The following is a 12071-nucleotide window of genomic DNA, read 5'->3' as shown; positions in this document are numbered from 1 at the left end:
TGAGCTCCACTAGCCGACCTATGGTACTATCTACCTATGTTCAGTTTTACTATAAGCCATATCCAGGCTTAAGTTTATAGTACTCAAGTAAATTCACATTTACCTCAATGCACTAGCATTCATGCGCCATCTCAATATCTATTGATCAGAGGCGTAAGTTGAGGGCAGCGGGGTGCCATGACTTCCCCCCACAAGCTCTTCTACGTTAAGTTCATCATATAAATATCTCGTGTGAGTCTCGTATTTCATAAAAAATGTCCTTACTGGATTGAAAGCACTGATAAACCCGTATAAGACAGTACAAGATCGAATGGTGTATCGTAGAGCATCGATTATGCGAGATATTGCCGTTAAAGAGCATTGACACTGTGATCAAAGAAGCTAATTTTACGCTAACGGACTCATGAGTCAACTCACTCAGGCTCACTCAGACTCAGGTCAAGCCGTGTGTCTGAGTATGAGCGAGTCCAGCTGAGTAATGTGCTGGTGAATTTGAGTCCGAGTGAGTCCAGTTGAGGAAAATTTTAGCGAGTCTGAGTGAGCCCTCAGAGCAAGATATACAGGGTGTTTCAAGATATACAGGGTGTCCAACCTTCTAAAAAAATCAGGAAAATGAGATATTTGCTCGGGGCTTTCAGAATTGCTTTTTCTGTAGCGGCAGGAATCTTAAGGTAGTTAAAGATATCATTTAGGACAGTAATTAAGAAAGTTACATTAATTAACTTTTTAATTAGTGGAGTAAGGTGATTGTGTCAAATTGGGGAATTGAAGTTCTTCATGCGAGAAACCCATCCGAGCTTTCAGATTTCGAAAAAGCCTCCTCTAGTAATTGTTGTGGCGTAATGAAATTCAACGAAATGCAACGGCATTCAACAGCGAAAGCCATCGAATTCGGTTGAATTTCATTACTTCGTAATTATTACTAGAGGCCGCTTTTTCGAAATCTCATTGTTGGGATGGGTTTCTCGCACAAAGAACTTCAATTCCCCAATTTGACACAGTCACCTAACTCCACTAATTAAAAAGTTAGTTTAACTTTCTTAATTACTGTCACAAGTCCTGCCTCTAACCATCTTAAGATGCCTAGCGCTACATAAAAAGTCAGTCACTCATTTTGGAGGTCTCAGAAGATTATGGCAGTTCCGTTCTTCAATGTTTCTGTTTAGGTTTCGCCACTGAATTTGGTTGAATTTCATTACTTCGTAATTATAATACTAGATGCCACTTTTTCGAAATCTCAAAGTTGGGTTGGGTTTCTGGCATGAAGAAATTCAATTCTCCCATTTCACACAACCACCTAACTCCACTAATTAAAAAGTTAATTTAACTTTTTTAATTAGTCTTAAATAATCTCTTTAACCATCTTAAAATTCCTGCCACTACAGAAAAACTAATTCTGAAGGCAGCAATCAAATATCGCATTTTCCTGATTTTTTGAGAAGGTTGGACACATTTCTTGAAACATCCTGTATTTCTTGAGTGAGTCTGAGTGAGCTCCAATTTTTTTGCCGACCTATGTATACAATCGGCTCTCGATAATTCAATCTAGAGGGGACCCCAGGATTTTGTCTGAATTACCAGCAGTCCTCACATACATGGCATGGGGCAATACCAACACAGGGCCGCAGCAATGCGGCCCTGAGTTGCGTGTGCATAGACAGCCGTGAATGATTGCCAGCAAAGGTTTCAGGTGTAAGCAATTGTACTGGCACTTTAGCTAATTACACGGTGCACGCATGCGTGTGTAATTAAAGGAGAAAAAGTGCTGTGTCCCGTGACAGCTGTTGCCTCTTCCCCATCTTAGTACGCTTTTTTGCATGACACCAGTGTACTGCGGAGAAAGCAACTCAAGAAGCATTCTGCACGCTATTGACAAAGGTCGGACAGCTTCAGTTTTTTTTCCTTTCTTCCTCAATCAACACGCGATTGTTGGTGCGTGCAGTGTGGCTAGTTTGCTTGCTTTGTGGGCAGGCAATCTACTTTATTTGCAGCTGTTAGTGACATAAGAACAGAAATTTCAGCTAAAAGTGACAAAGACAGCAGATATTTTTTGGCATGGACAAGCAAAAAGTATGAATCAACAAAATCTACACAATGCAGCAGTTTGAATTAGGTGGCTCTAAAATACATTGAAAACATAGTTGGCTAAACAAAAATTTGAAATTTGTTTAAATTAACCGAAAGTTTGAATCGTAGCAAATTATTTCGAGTCTACTGTAAGTACAACTGTGCATTAAACTTTTACTGCGATCGTTGCGAGCCCTACTATAGATGCGTACAATTCACCAGTGTTGTTTACATTGTTGGAAGATAAATCGTGATGTTCTTCGTGGAGGTTCATGAAACTGAAAATATAAATTGCCACTGTTTCACACTATCGAAGCTATATATACTATACCCCACATTATCTGCATGCATCGAATCCCGGGCACGGCGGCTGCATTTTCGATGGAGGCGAAAATGTTTGAGGCTCGTGTACTTAGATTTAGGTGCACGTTAAAGACCCCAGGTGGTCAAAGTTTCCGGAGCCCTCCACTACGGCGTCTCAGAATCATATCGTGGTTTTGGGACGTTAAACCCCAGATATTATTATATATATGCAGGTTCCTCCCCTGCTTTTCCTGATTGAATAATGATGCTTTTTCTTGATGCTCTGATGTTGACTCATCCCAACTAAAACACTAGACTCCTGGGATCACGTTTTTTAGTGACTCTTTTCCATTCCTTCTCTCCTTTTATGAACAAATGCAGTGAGTGGACATTAACAACAATAAGGTAAATGCCACGTCTTGCCTGCCGAGACAAGTTTAAGCTCTTCCAGTTATTCTGTAGACCACTCAGCCCCATCCCAATTATAAATTCTTCATGCACTTTTAGCTGAACAGTGCAGTTTTACAAGCGGAGACGCGCCAGAGTCGCAGAAGAGGGTGTACACTTACTCTGCTTGTAGATTTGCTTGATGGTAGAAATTTCAGCGTTGGTGCGGGTGCAGAGGATTTCAATCAGGCAGTCCTCGTCGGTGCCAGCACCCTTCATGGCAGCCTTTAGCTCAGACGCCAGGAATTCATAGAGCGGAGTCATCAGCCCAACAATGACATCCTCGAATTTCCCAGACAGCTCCGACTTGAGATCCTTTACAAGGTCCTGAAAAAGCAAAGCAGGAATGTGACTACTGTTGCAAGTAAAGGAAAACTCGCGAATCACAGTCGACAAAAGCAAACAAGTGAAATTTTCATCTGTTTCTCAGGGCTGCAGCAACATTGTCAACCACTCTGAATGACTGTCAGTGAAGTATTTTGATGCTGGCGATCATACTGGTACTAGTAAATATACAGTGCATGCACGCACGTGTGAAGAAGGGACAAAATGTGCTTTGTCCTATGACAGCTAGTGGCACCATTCTTAATCTTAATTCGCTTTATACCGCATAATACTGGAGTACTGCGCCAAACTTTACTTAAAAACTGTTCCACAGCGCGAATGACATTGCAAAAATGTAAAGTTTCACGCATAAGGCACTTCATTTGCATGAAGATGCTGTTTATGTCCTAAGGTGCCTAGAACAGCAACTGTATGGTAGGCATGTACTACAGTACAGCACGGCAAAACATCACTGGTTTTTAATGTGTTTTGGAGAGTTCCTCACTGAGATTAAAGATAACGCTTGGAGCCGTGAATAACAAAGGTCACACACAAATGCGGCAGCAGTGCTACTTAGAGTAAAGTAGCAGAACCAGAGGCACTCTCCCCCACTTTACATCGGAAAGAAGAGGGGAAGGCGGCTTGTTATCTACTTTTTGAAATAGGGTTAGGGTCATTTTTCAGAATATTTACGGCCGTGCCCATAAAATCTGGAGTCTCCGGAAGAAATCGGGAGTTGGCAGGTACGTTAATTCATATAACACTAGGTACCTCAACCAGGGAAGAGCATTTAAAGGGATCATGAACCACTTTTCCAAGTAATGATCTAATGACCTCAGTACCGGAGTTTACTGTCTCCCGTATTGATTGCTGCAAAAATTTCTCGAATCCGTCAAGAATGAGTGGAGTTACGGGGGTTTGGTGCACGCTCTCAGCGCTTTCTCTCTTTTGTCGTGCCGACAAGCGCACTGGAAGCTACACAGAGAAGGATGGCACGGGGGAAAGAAGTTACGTCAGCGCTCATCATGAAATGCGATCGCTCTCCCGCTGTGACTCGTGTGCGCGAGTGCGGCTACCGTGTACTGAGGAGTGCGGTGCCGGCAAGTGGCGGCACCCCGTGGCAAGAAGCGCATCTGATCCAAACGCCGCTCTCGATTTATGTCGGCTATCGGCCAATGAGGATGCTATGTCTTTTGAGACATGAGGATGCAGATAATGACGTCAACGGGCAGACCAGCAGACCGACGAGAGTGAGAACCGGCCTCTGTTTGAAAAGAGGGCGCCTGAGAAAACAGCAAGTTCGCGTTCAGCTTGTAGCCTTTACCCCGCGCACGACCGCAATATTTGGCTGAGCAGTTCATAGCCGTGTCAGCTTTCCGCAGGATGTGTTTTTTCAACAGGCCCAAGGCGTGCTTCATGACCCCTTTAACACCATGTGAGGAGCCTGCATTCATACCCACTAGAATGAATTATGACTAAAAGCTGGTGTCTTTCTGTGCATGCAAAAACTATGCTCCATCCAAATGCCAGCCACCCAATTGTGCTTGAAGAATGATTCCACACCAACTGATCCAGTACTAAATATATATGTGTGAGTCTGTACAAGTGCATGCTCTGACTACAACAAATTTTAATTAAAACATATAGAACACGAGGTTTTTGCCTTATGAAAGTGCATTTTCTGGTATATTTGAAATATAAAAAACTTCCCCTCTTGAATCACAAGGATTAGCTATACCTTAAATGAATTATATCTTGGTGATACATTAAATGGCATTTCTTCAATAATGTGGTTGTACTATCGGCGTCAAATGAAACCCGAACAGCGGCAAGCATTCGCAATGGTATAGCATTCGCGCCCTCCGGTCATCACCATTGAGAGGCGCGTGCCTCCGGTTTGGCTGTACTGCGCATATGTGCGCCTGCCCATGGTGACAACTGGCTGGCGCGCACTATACCACTGCGAATGCTTGCCACTGTTCAGATTTCATTTGACACCGATAGTAGAAAATAAGAGGCGAATACGAGCACTGTTTGGAGCATCCCCAAATGTTCTCACTAACTGCATTTTTACAAGCCTGCTGGTGTGTCTACACAATACAGGCAGAGTTACAAACATCATGGCCTAAGACATACAGATTTCACATTTATTCCTTACATTTAAAAAAACATTACTGACCTCGTATGCAGGACACGCAATTGTAAGTCACAGAGCTATTTACTGCAGATTTAAAACGTGCCACGACGCCATCTTCATGCCTCGAAAAAAGTCCATGTTTTCAGTGGTAGTTACTCTAACGTACATCCTTCATGTCTCACTTTCAATTAGCTTGTACTATAATACATCAGTGGGTTAAGTGTTGATGTAGTGTGGGGTTTTATGGTGCAAGGGTGAGAGATGGTAAAAAAGTACTAATGAATTGAAACAGACAACAGTGTGATCAGTGACAAAAGGTGAATGTAACATGCCTATACAGAGGCATAAAATCAGTCCCTACAGAAGATGAAAAATCCTTATAGTCCTTAAGTCCCTATAGAACTGCATAAAGCTCATCATACAGTAACACTAACACTGGCAGTAAAAAGGTGTGCTGTGGATATACACAGACACATAGTGCAACGATAAATTCAAAATATTCCTTTAGTATTATATATGTATTCGAGTTACACTAATACTTTGCCACTGCCCTTGGCTGCAGAGGCCTGGAGACAAGTGTTATGCCAACATCACTGTCACAAGGATGGCCTCTGATGGCGGTCATGCTTTGAGAACAGACAATATGTTGGCCGCAGTAAAACTTCGCCATATTTTCCAACAGCAATGAATGTCACTTTGAAACGCCTCGTACAGATTCAAAATGAAGCAGCTCCTTGCTGCAACCACTGTTGCAACCACAGAGGCACATGGCTAATGCAGTGTTGTGCAGGTCACTAAGTAACAAAGAAAGTACATAAAAGAACTTCAGCCATTCCTTCATCGTTCCTGCCATTCCTTCCCGAGCAATGACGCTGGCGAATGTAGCCAAGACAAAGAAGCATAGAAAATAATATCGTTTAGAATAATTGGAACGAAATGCAGCTAAAGTTACAGTTAGTAGCAGATATCAGCAAAAGTTGAGACCCTCGAAGCATACTGCACTGACATTATCAGTACTATATGTGTTTCAACATACCAGACAACTTCAATTTAACACGGCAAGAACCCTTCTTCGCAGTAATGAAGATAACAGGTCAACGTCCCGATACGACATATCTCATGGCAAGTGCAAAGCCTTTCAAACAATCAGACTTCAGACGTCTTTGAGCAGCTGCTCTTTGCAGTATACCCACACCAATGATGCAGAAGTACTTGCACGCCCCGCACAGCACTCATCAGCTAGTTATCATGGCTACACTCACAGCTAAATAGAAATGCTGTTGATAAGTAGTGAAGTATGTGCACACATTACTACTTTTGTTGACTGCATGTGAACAAAACCTTTTAAAATGCAGCTCTAAAACCTCCCTACACATGGAAAAAAGTTTATTCAGCCATACGTCGTCAAATAAATCAGAAATAAGACATTAACTTACCTCTTTGCCTAAAGACAATATTGTTTCAGAAAGACAGAACAGAAGGTTCAAGTATTTAACAACTACATAAACTAATTGTTTTTTAAATTAAAATGTCACAGTACAATTCCCTCTACATAAACTAATAAAAGCCAAAGACTGCACATTCTACCTTCATATGCACATACAATAAAAACAGCACCCTGCAGGTGGTTTTCATAAGGCTGAAGCTGTGCCGTCCAGAGCCGCACTTGCTTTACAGCCACAATTCTCTCACATTACGCCAACGGCTTGTGTTCAAATTCTCAGCAGAACTGGCCCAAACCATTCACGCAACAACAAACATTGCTGCACACCCCAGACAACATGATCAAAGCAAAACTATCGATGCCAGACAATCCTAGGACTGTCAGACACACACACACTAGTCATCATCCTCCAATGAAATATGGCCAGGAATGCAGCAGGCATACATACCCCAAGATTACAGCCAGGCAGGAAAGTAAAACACACAAGCAAGCCAAAGGCACCTCTACGGCACTCTATCATCCATCATGCACAACTCAGACAATGGGGCCACAACTCACCCGTCCAAACATCTGCTTGTATGTTGTCAAGATCGCCTGTCGCTGGTCACTAGTCCTTTTTGCGAGAACAGCAATGATGGCAGCCTCATCGGTGCCTACAGGAACGAGCAAATAAAAAAGAAAACGCACTGAAGCCTACAGAAACAATGCACCATCCATTAACACTTTACAAGAAAAGAAACTGAGCACACGCAAACATTGTTACAGTAGAGCCAGCAAACACTTACCACTTCCAGAGTTACCAAAAGACACTCTTTCCTTCCCTTCCTAATGGAAAGCAGGGCATCCCAAGTATACATAAAAAAAAATTCTATATGAATTCCAAATAATTTATGCCTGCACTGTCACTTCGCCTTCTTGCATCTGAACACATCCTTTTGCATTCCACATTCTGACTGGCATGACGAATGAAAGCACACAATGGGACAAGTTTATCACCAGATAAATTGAATGTTGTCAATATATATATATTAAATATATATTCTAATATTAAAACCCCTTCTGCCACAGCCTTTAATCAATTAACTGTCTTGTACGAAGTAAGACACCAAAAATAAACTCTTCTGCAGCCACCTGTTTATACCTCTTCACCCACAGTAGCAACCCACACCCACCAATTTTTATCCCAGGGTGTCGTCATCAGAAATATGAAGGCACAAAAACAATGTGTACTACTTGTAGAAAAACTGACAGAACTAACAATGAATACCCTTTTGAAACAACTAAGTGCTACGATCTGGCACAGATGTATCACAAACCTTACCTACTGGCATGTAGGGTCATTGAAAACGTTTCATGGATGGAAAGAGTAGAGTGAAACGCAGAGCTGCAATGTCTAGCAAATTCCTGCAAGGTGAAGCAATTCCATAAATGGATGACCCATCCCTACTCCCCAATCCCACTGGTTACCAGCCTTACACTACAAGTATCCTTTGTATTAACTCTATTTTGGCCACTGTGGGCTTAAAGGAATAATAAGTACACTCAAACCTCGATATAACGAACATGGGTATAACGAATTATCGGTTATAACGAAGTAAATGAAGAATAGTGTTGTCATAGATGCAGTGTTAAAAATAAATGTTTATAACAAATTTTTGGATATAACGAAGTTATTTTCGTGGCAGATGTGACTTTGTTATAATGAGGTTTGTGTGTATTACCGATTTAGCTGTATCTCTAAGAAATACCACCCCTGCAGGAGCAAATAAAGTCTTATGATGAGAGAAGGCTCAGTAAGCAAAAAAGAAAAAATAAAGACAGGAAATTTGATAGCAATGCTGCCTTTAAGTTCCTATAGCAGTTACAATGGACTTCATGGATTCACTTGACAGCAACTGCTTAGGGCTAGAGAATGATTTATCAATGTAAAGAAAGTAAAGGCTCAGCCTCACAAGTTGTGAGAAATCTTGCGACACCAAAACAGCCCCATAACAACATATATACACAGTAAAAGCTCGTTAATTCGAACTTACAGTTAATTCGAACTGACGCCCTGGTCTCGGCACAGTTGTGTTTTCTATGGGGGAAAACTCCAGATAATTCAAACTGGGAGCCTCTGGTTTTCACTGCTTCTCGCAGGAGTTGGCCCAAAGTTATCATAATGTGTTGCAAAACCAAACCAAACTAAATTTAGCAGAGATGCAAAAACAACAAAACAGCAGCATTTCTCAGTAGATGAGAATTCGGACGCTGAGCTGGAGCTCTCGGGCAAGCTGCAAGTGATGTCATGGAGTCTCGACAGAAGAAATGCAAGCAGATGCAAATTACTGATTACTTTTAATTTTGATTGCGTTAGCTCTACCATGTAAATAAATGTGCTTTGGAGCATAAATAGCATCATATATTTCACATTAAGGCTAACTTCTCACATGAATGCATGTCTGTGCTTGTTTCTTGCGTATCACTGTCTGATCAATTAATTCTGTTCGCTGTTCGAGCACCATGAACTTAATTTACAAAATCACCTGCCACAAACGTGTAGCAGTGCCTAATTCATGATAACGAGTCCAGAGGTGGCTTCTTTGGGTTCTGCCCGCGCAGTGTGGCGAGATGTCCGTTCATTCTAGCGGCCGCCCGCTAATTCGAACCTTTCTATAGTCCCCTTCAAGTTCGAATAGACCTTTTTCAAGCTATCCCAGAACCCCCCCCCCCCCCCCGGGCGCGCGAAGCACTATGGGAAAAGTGTGTACGGCGAGCCCACCGACTGTTCCGTCGCTCGCTGCTGGTTGACGCCCTGGGAGCACCAAACGAAAAAAAAAACGCGTCGCCGCTGTAGAAGAACTGATAGCTGGGCCAGTTGGTGATAATACTTGGAACATGATTAACTTAGCGCAACGACGACGAGGACACAAGAGAAGAGGACACAAGCGTCGCCGCTGGTTGACTATTATTAAATCCTAAATACTACACATGTCTGAACGCACCTGTATCTATCTCTTCGCATGAAATGCGAAAGGAATGATGAAGGCAGTGTAGGTATATTACCGAGCGGATGTATACCGGATGTAGCAGTTAAGCGGCATGTGAGTTATCATGTGCCGATACATGCAGTCAAAACGTGCTATCATGAGCAATGTAAGCTGGAACACCGAATTTGTAAGTTATTCAATGATTACTTATTCACAAGCCACTATGGCATTTAATGCCGCATAGCGACTCGTGATCGGGTTTAACCAAACTGTAGAGAGGTATTACAGTGTTCAGCTATACAGATGATTATTTGATTTTAACTGACAAGTCATGCCTTGCTCTGATAATTTGCAGTTTCTTGATACATGCTTTTAAGTTTCACTGCGGAACATGTTTGCAGGCAGTATAGCCCGCGTTCAGCGAAATGGGTGTTTAATTTCGCGTCGGCGCTTTCGAATATTGTTAAACGAGGAATTGTGATGATTACGCATGGCATTGGAAAAAAACTTGTGCACATAAGATGAGCAGTAGTTTCCAGCTGCAAAGTGATCAAAGAGGCGGGATATCCTGTGTATCGTTGTATCGGTTTGCGAAAATCTGTTCGCATGGCAAAGAAAGATAACACGGAAGTCCTCCATTCGTAAATAATGAACAAACTAGAAATATTGCAGTTATTCCACATATGTATAAGAAGTCGCATGGCCTGAAGAACGTAGGGAAGCGATGTGGGGGTGAAGGTTGTGTTTGCCGCCCCAAATAAGCTTAGTCGCATAAAGGTCGCAGGGGTCTGCGGTGGGCAAAGAAAAATGCGGTCAGAGGCATGCCAGTTGTTTTGTAAATTGTGTAGGTGTTAACCGCAAATTTCTCTTTCTTGTGTACATCGGCCAGACTGGTCAATGTATTATTACGTGCCTCAGCGAGCATCGAAATTCATTGAATGGAGCCGTCTCATCTCGCATCGCTATGTCAGTCACGAAAATGTAATCCCATCTTCGAAAGCACAGTAATTTTGTACCATCAACCTAATCAGACAACGCGAGAAATTTCGGAGGCATATCATGTCACAAATAACGCCACACTTTGTGTCAGTCAACCTTCTCAGTCGTTACAAGACAAGGAATTCAACTTTATTAATCGACTGTAAGCACGCGCCTTGGTTGTTTGACTTTTCATGCCTCTTTATGACACGCGCGACGCACTCCCATTTTTGTATATATGTTTTTTTCACGCGTGCAATAAACTTTCAGTTGTGTGAGCGCTGGTTTGCGCATTTCCTTCCTTGTACTGCTCCTTTCTTTTTTCGCTCTAAGTATTATTCCAACCTGTAGTTATAGCACCAACGAAGGTTAGTAGGCACTTATCGTTCGTTATATATATGGTGCGAGCGACGCAATAAATGTATCACATTTCCCCAAATGCCGACTACACTTTCTATATAGTGTACCTGTACTGCTCATCCGCTGCCCTAAGTTCTGAAAACGAAACTGTGCCCTTCGCCATCATCTGGCCCAACGCGGATCATCATCTCAGAACATTGGGCAGCTATACGTCACGAGGGAGGGTGTGGCAAGATCTTGAGTTGAGCGGAGCCGAGTCCAGCGGCTCGTGGCACGCCACTGCCTTTTACGGCTAGAACTATGTAATAGAACTATATCACCAAAATATGTAACTGAAGAAAAAGTGTAATCCGTTTATTGTAACTGCTTTACTAATTTAATTAAAAGTTTTGATAGCAAGTTCTGTCGTTATCTGCCAGGAACGAGGGTGTGCTTAGACTTCGTCGAGCGCTGCCTTCCAGGCCTGAACAGTACCCTTTAAATATCAGAACCTCACACTGTACTCGCCGACAGTGTCGATGGACGTTGATTCCAAATGCATCCGCGAATCATAGACCCCTCCTGCACTTCATAGGCAACCGAGTTGCATTTTTTTTTTATTATTTATCCCGTAAGGCGCACTGGCGCAAAAAAATAATAATAAGAGGTGACGCTTTTGAACCGCTCAACTGCATGGTCCAACAGTGGGACAGATGGGAATCGTCGAGAGGCCGTCGCAGCTAAACACTGAAGTTCGTGATTGAATTGCGCAGTAACATGTTGCACCTTGCTAAATTCACTGCGTCTGAGAAGTCCTGGCACGGCGCAAGCGGAAAGCTATACAGCACGAGGCCCGCGCGCTCGTCGCGGCTGCTGCTGCGGCGTACACACATTTCCCATGAGCACTTGCGCGCCCGTTGGTGGCGCTCGTGTGCCTGAAAAAGGTCTATTAATGAGCTTTTACTGTATGTGGCTTTGAACGAAAACTTGATGTAACTACATCGACAAAAGCGGGTACAGACAGGAAAGACGCTCTTTCGTCGATGTAGTTACATCGTCAAGT

General features: G+C 42.7%; 1 protein-coding gene across 4 annotated transcripts in view; it reads right to left on the bottom strand.

The window, feature by feature from the left end:
• Nucleotides 1–12071, bottom strand: part of LOC119395005 (annexin-B12) — a 52723-nt gene that overhangs the window by 24158 nt on the left and 16494 nt on the right. For all 4 annotated transcript variants that reach the window (XM_037662303.2, XM_037662308.2, XM_049415520.1 and 1 more), the window contains exons 5-6: nucleotides 7281–7375; nucleotides 2940–3144 (exon numbers count right to left, since the gene is read on the bottom strand). In XM_037662303.2, coding sequence (XP_037518231.1) covers nucleotides 2940–3144; nucleotides 7281–7375 — 300 coding nt within the window. The remainder of the gene's footprint in view (nucleotides 1–2939; nucleotides 3145–7280; nucleotides 7376–12071) is intronic.

The sequence above is a fragment of the Rhipicephalus sanguineus genome, chromosome 1, assembly GCF_013339695.2.
Source record: "Rhipicephalus sanguineus isolate Rsan-2018 chromosome 1, BIME_Rsan_1.4, whole genome shotgun sequence".
In the NCBI taxonomy this organism is placed as follows: domain Eukaryota; kingdom Metazoa; phylum Arthropoda; class Arachnida; order Ixodida; family Ixodidae; genus Rhipicephalus; species Rhipicephalus sanguineus.
The sequence above is the reverse complement of the archived record's forward strand: the minus strand, read 5'-3'. Positions and strand labels throughout refer to the sequence as shown.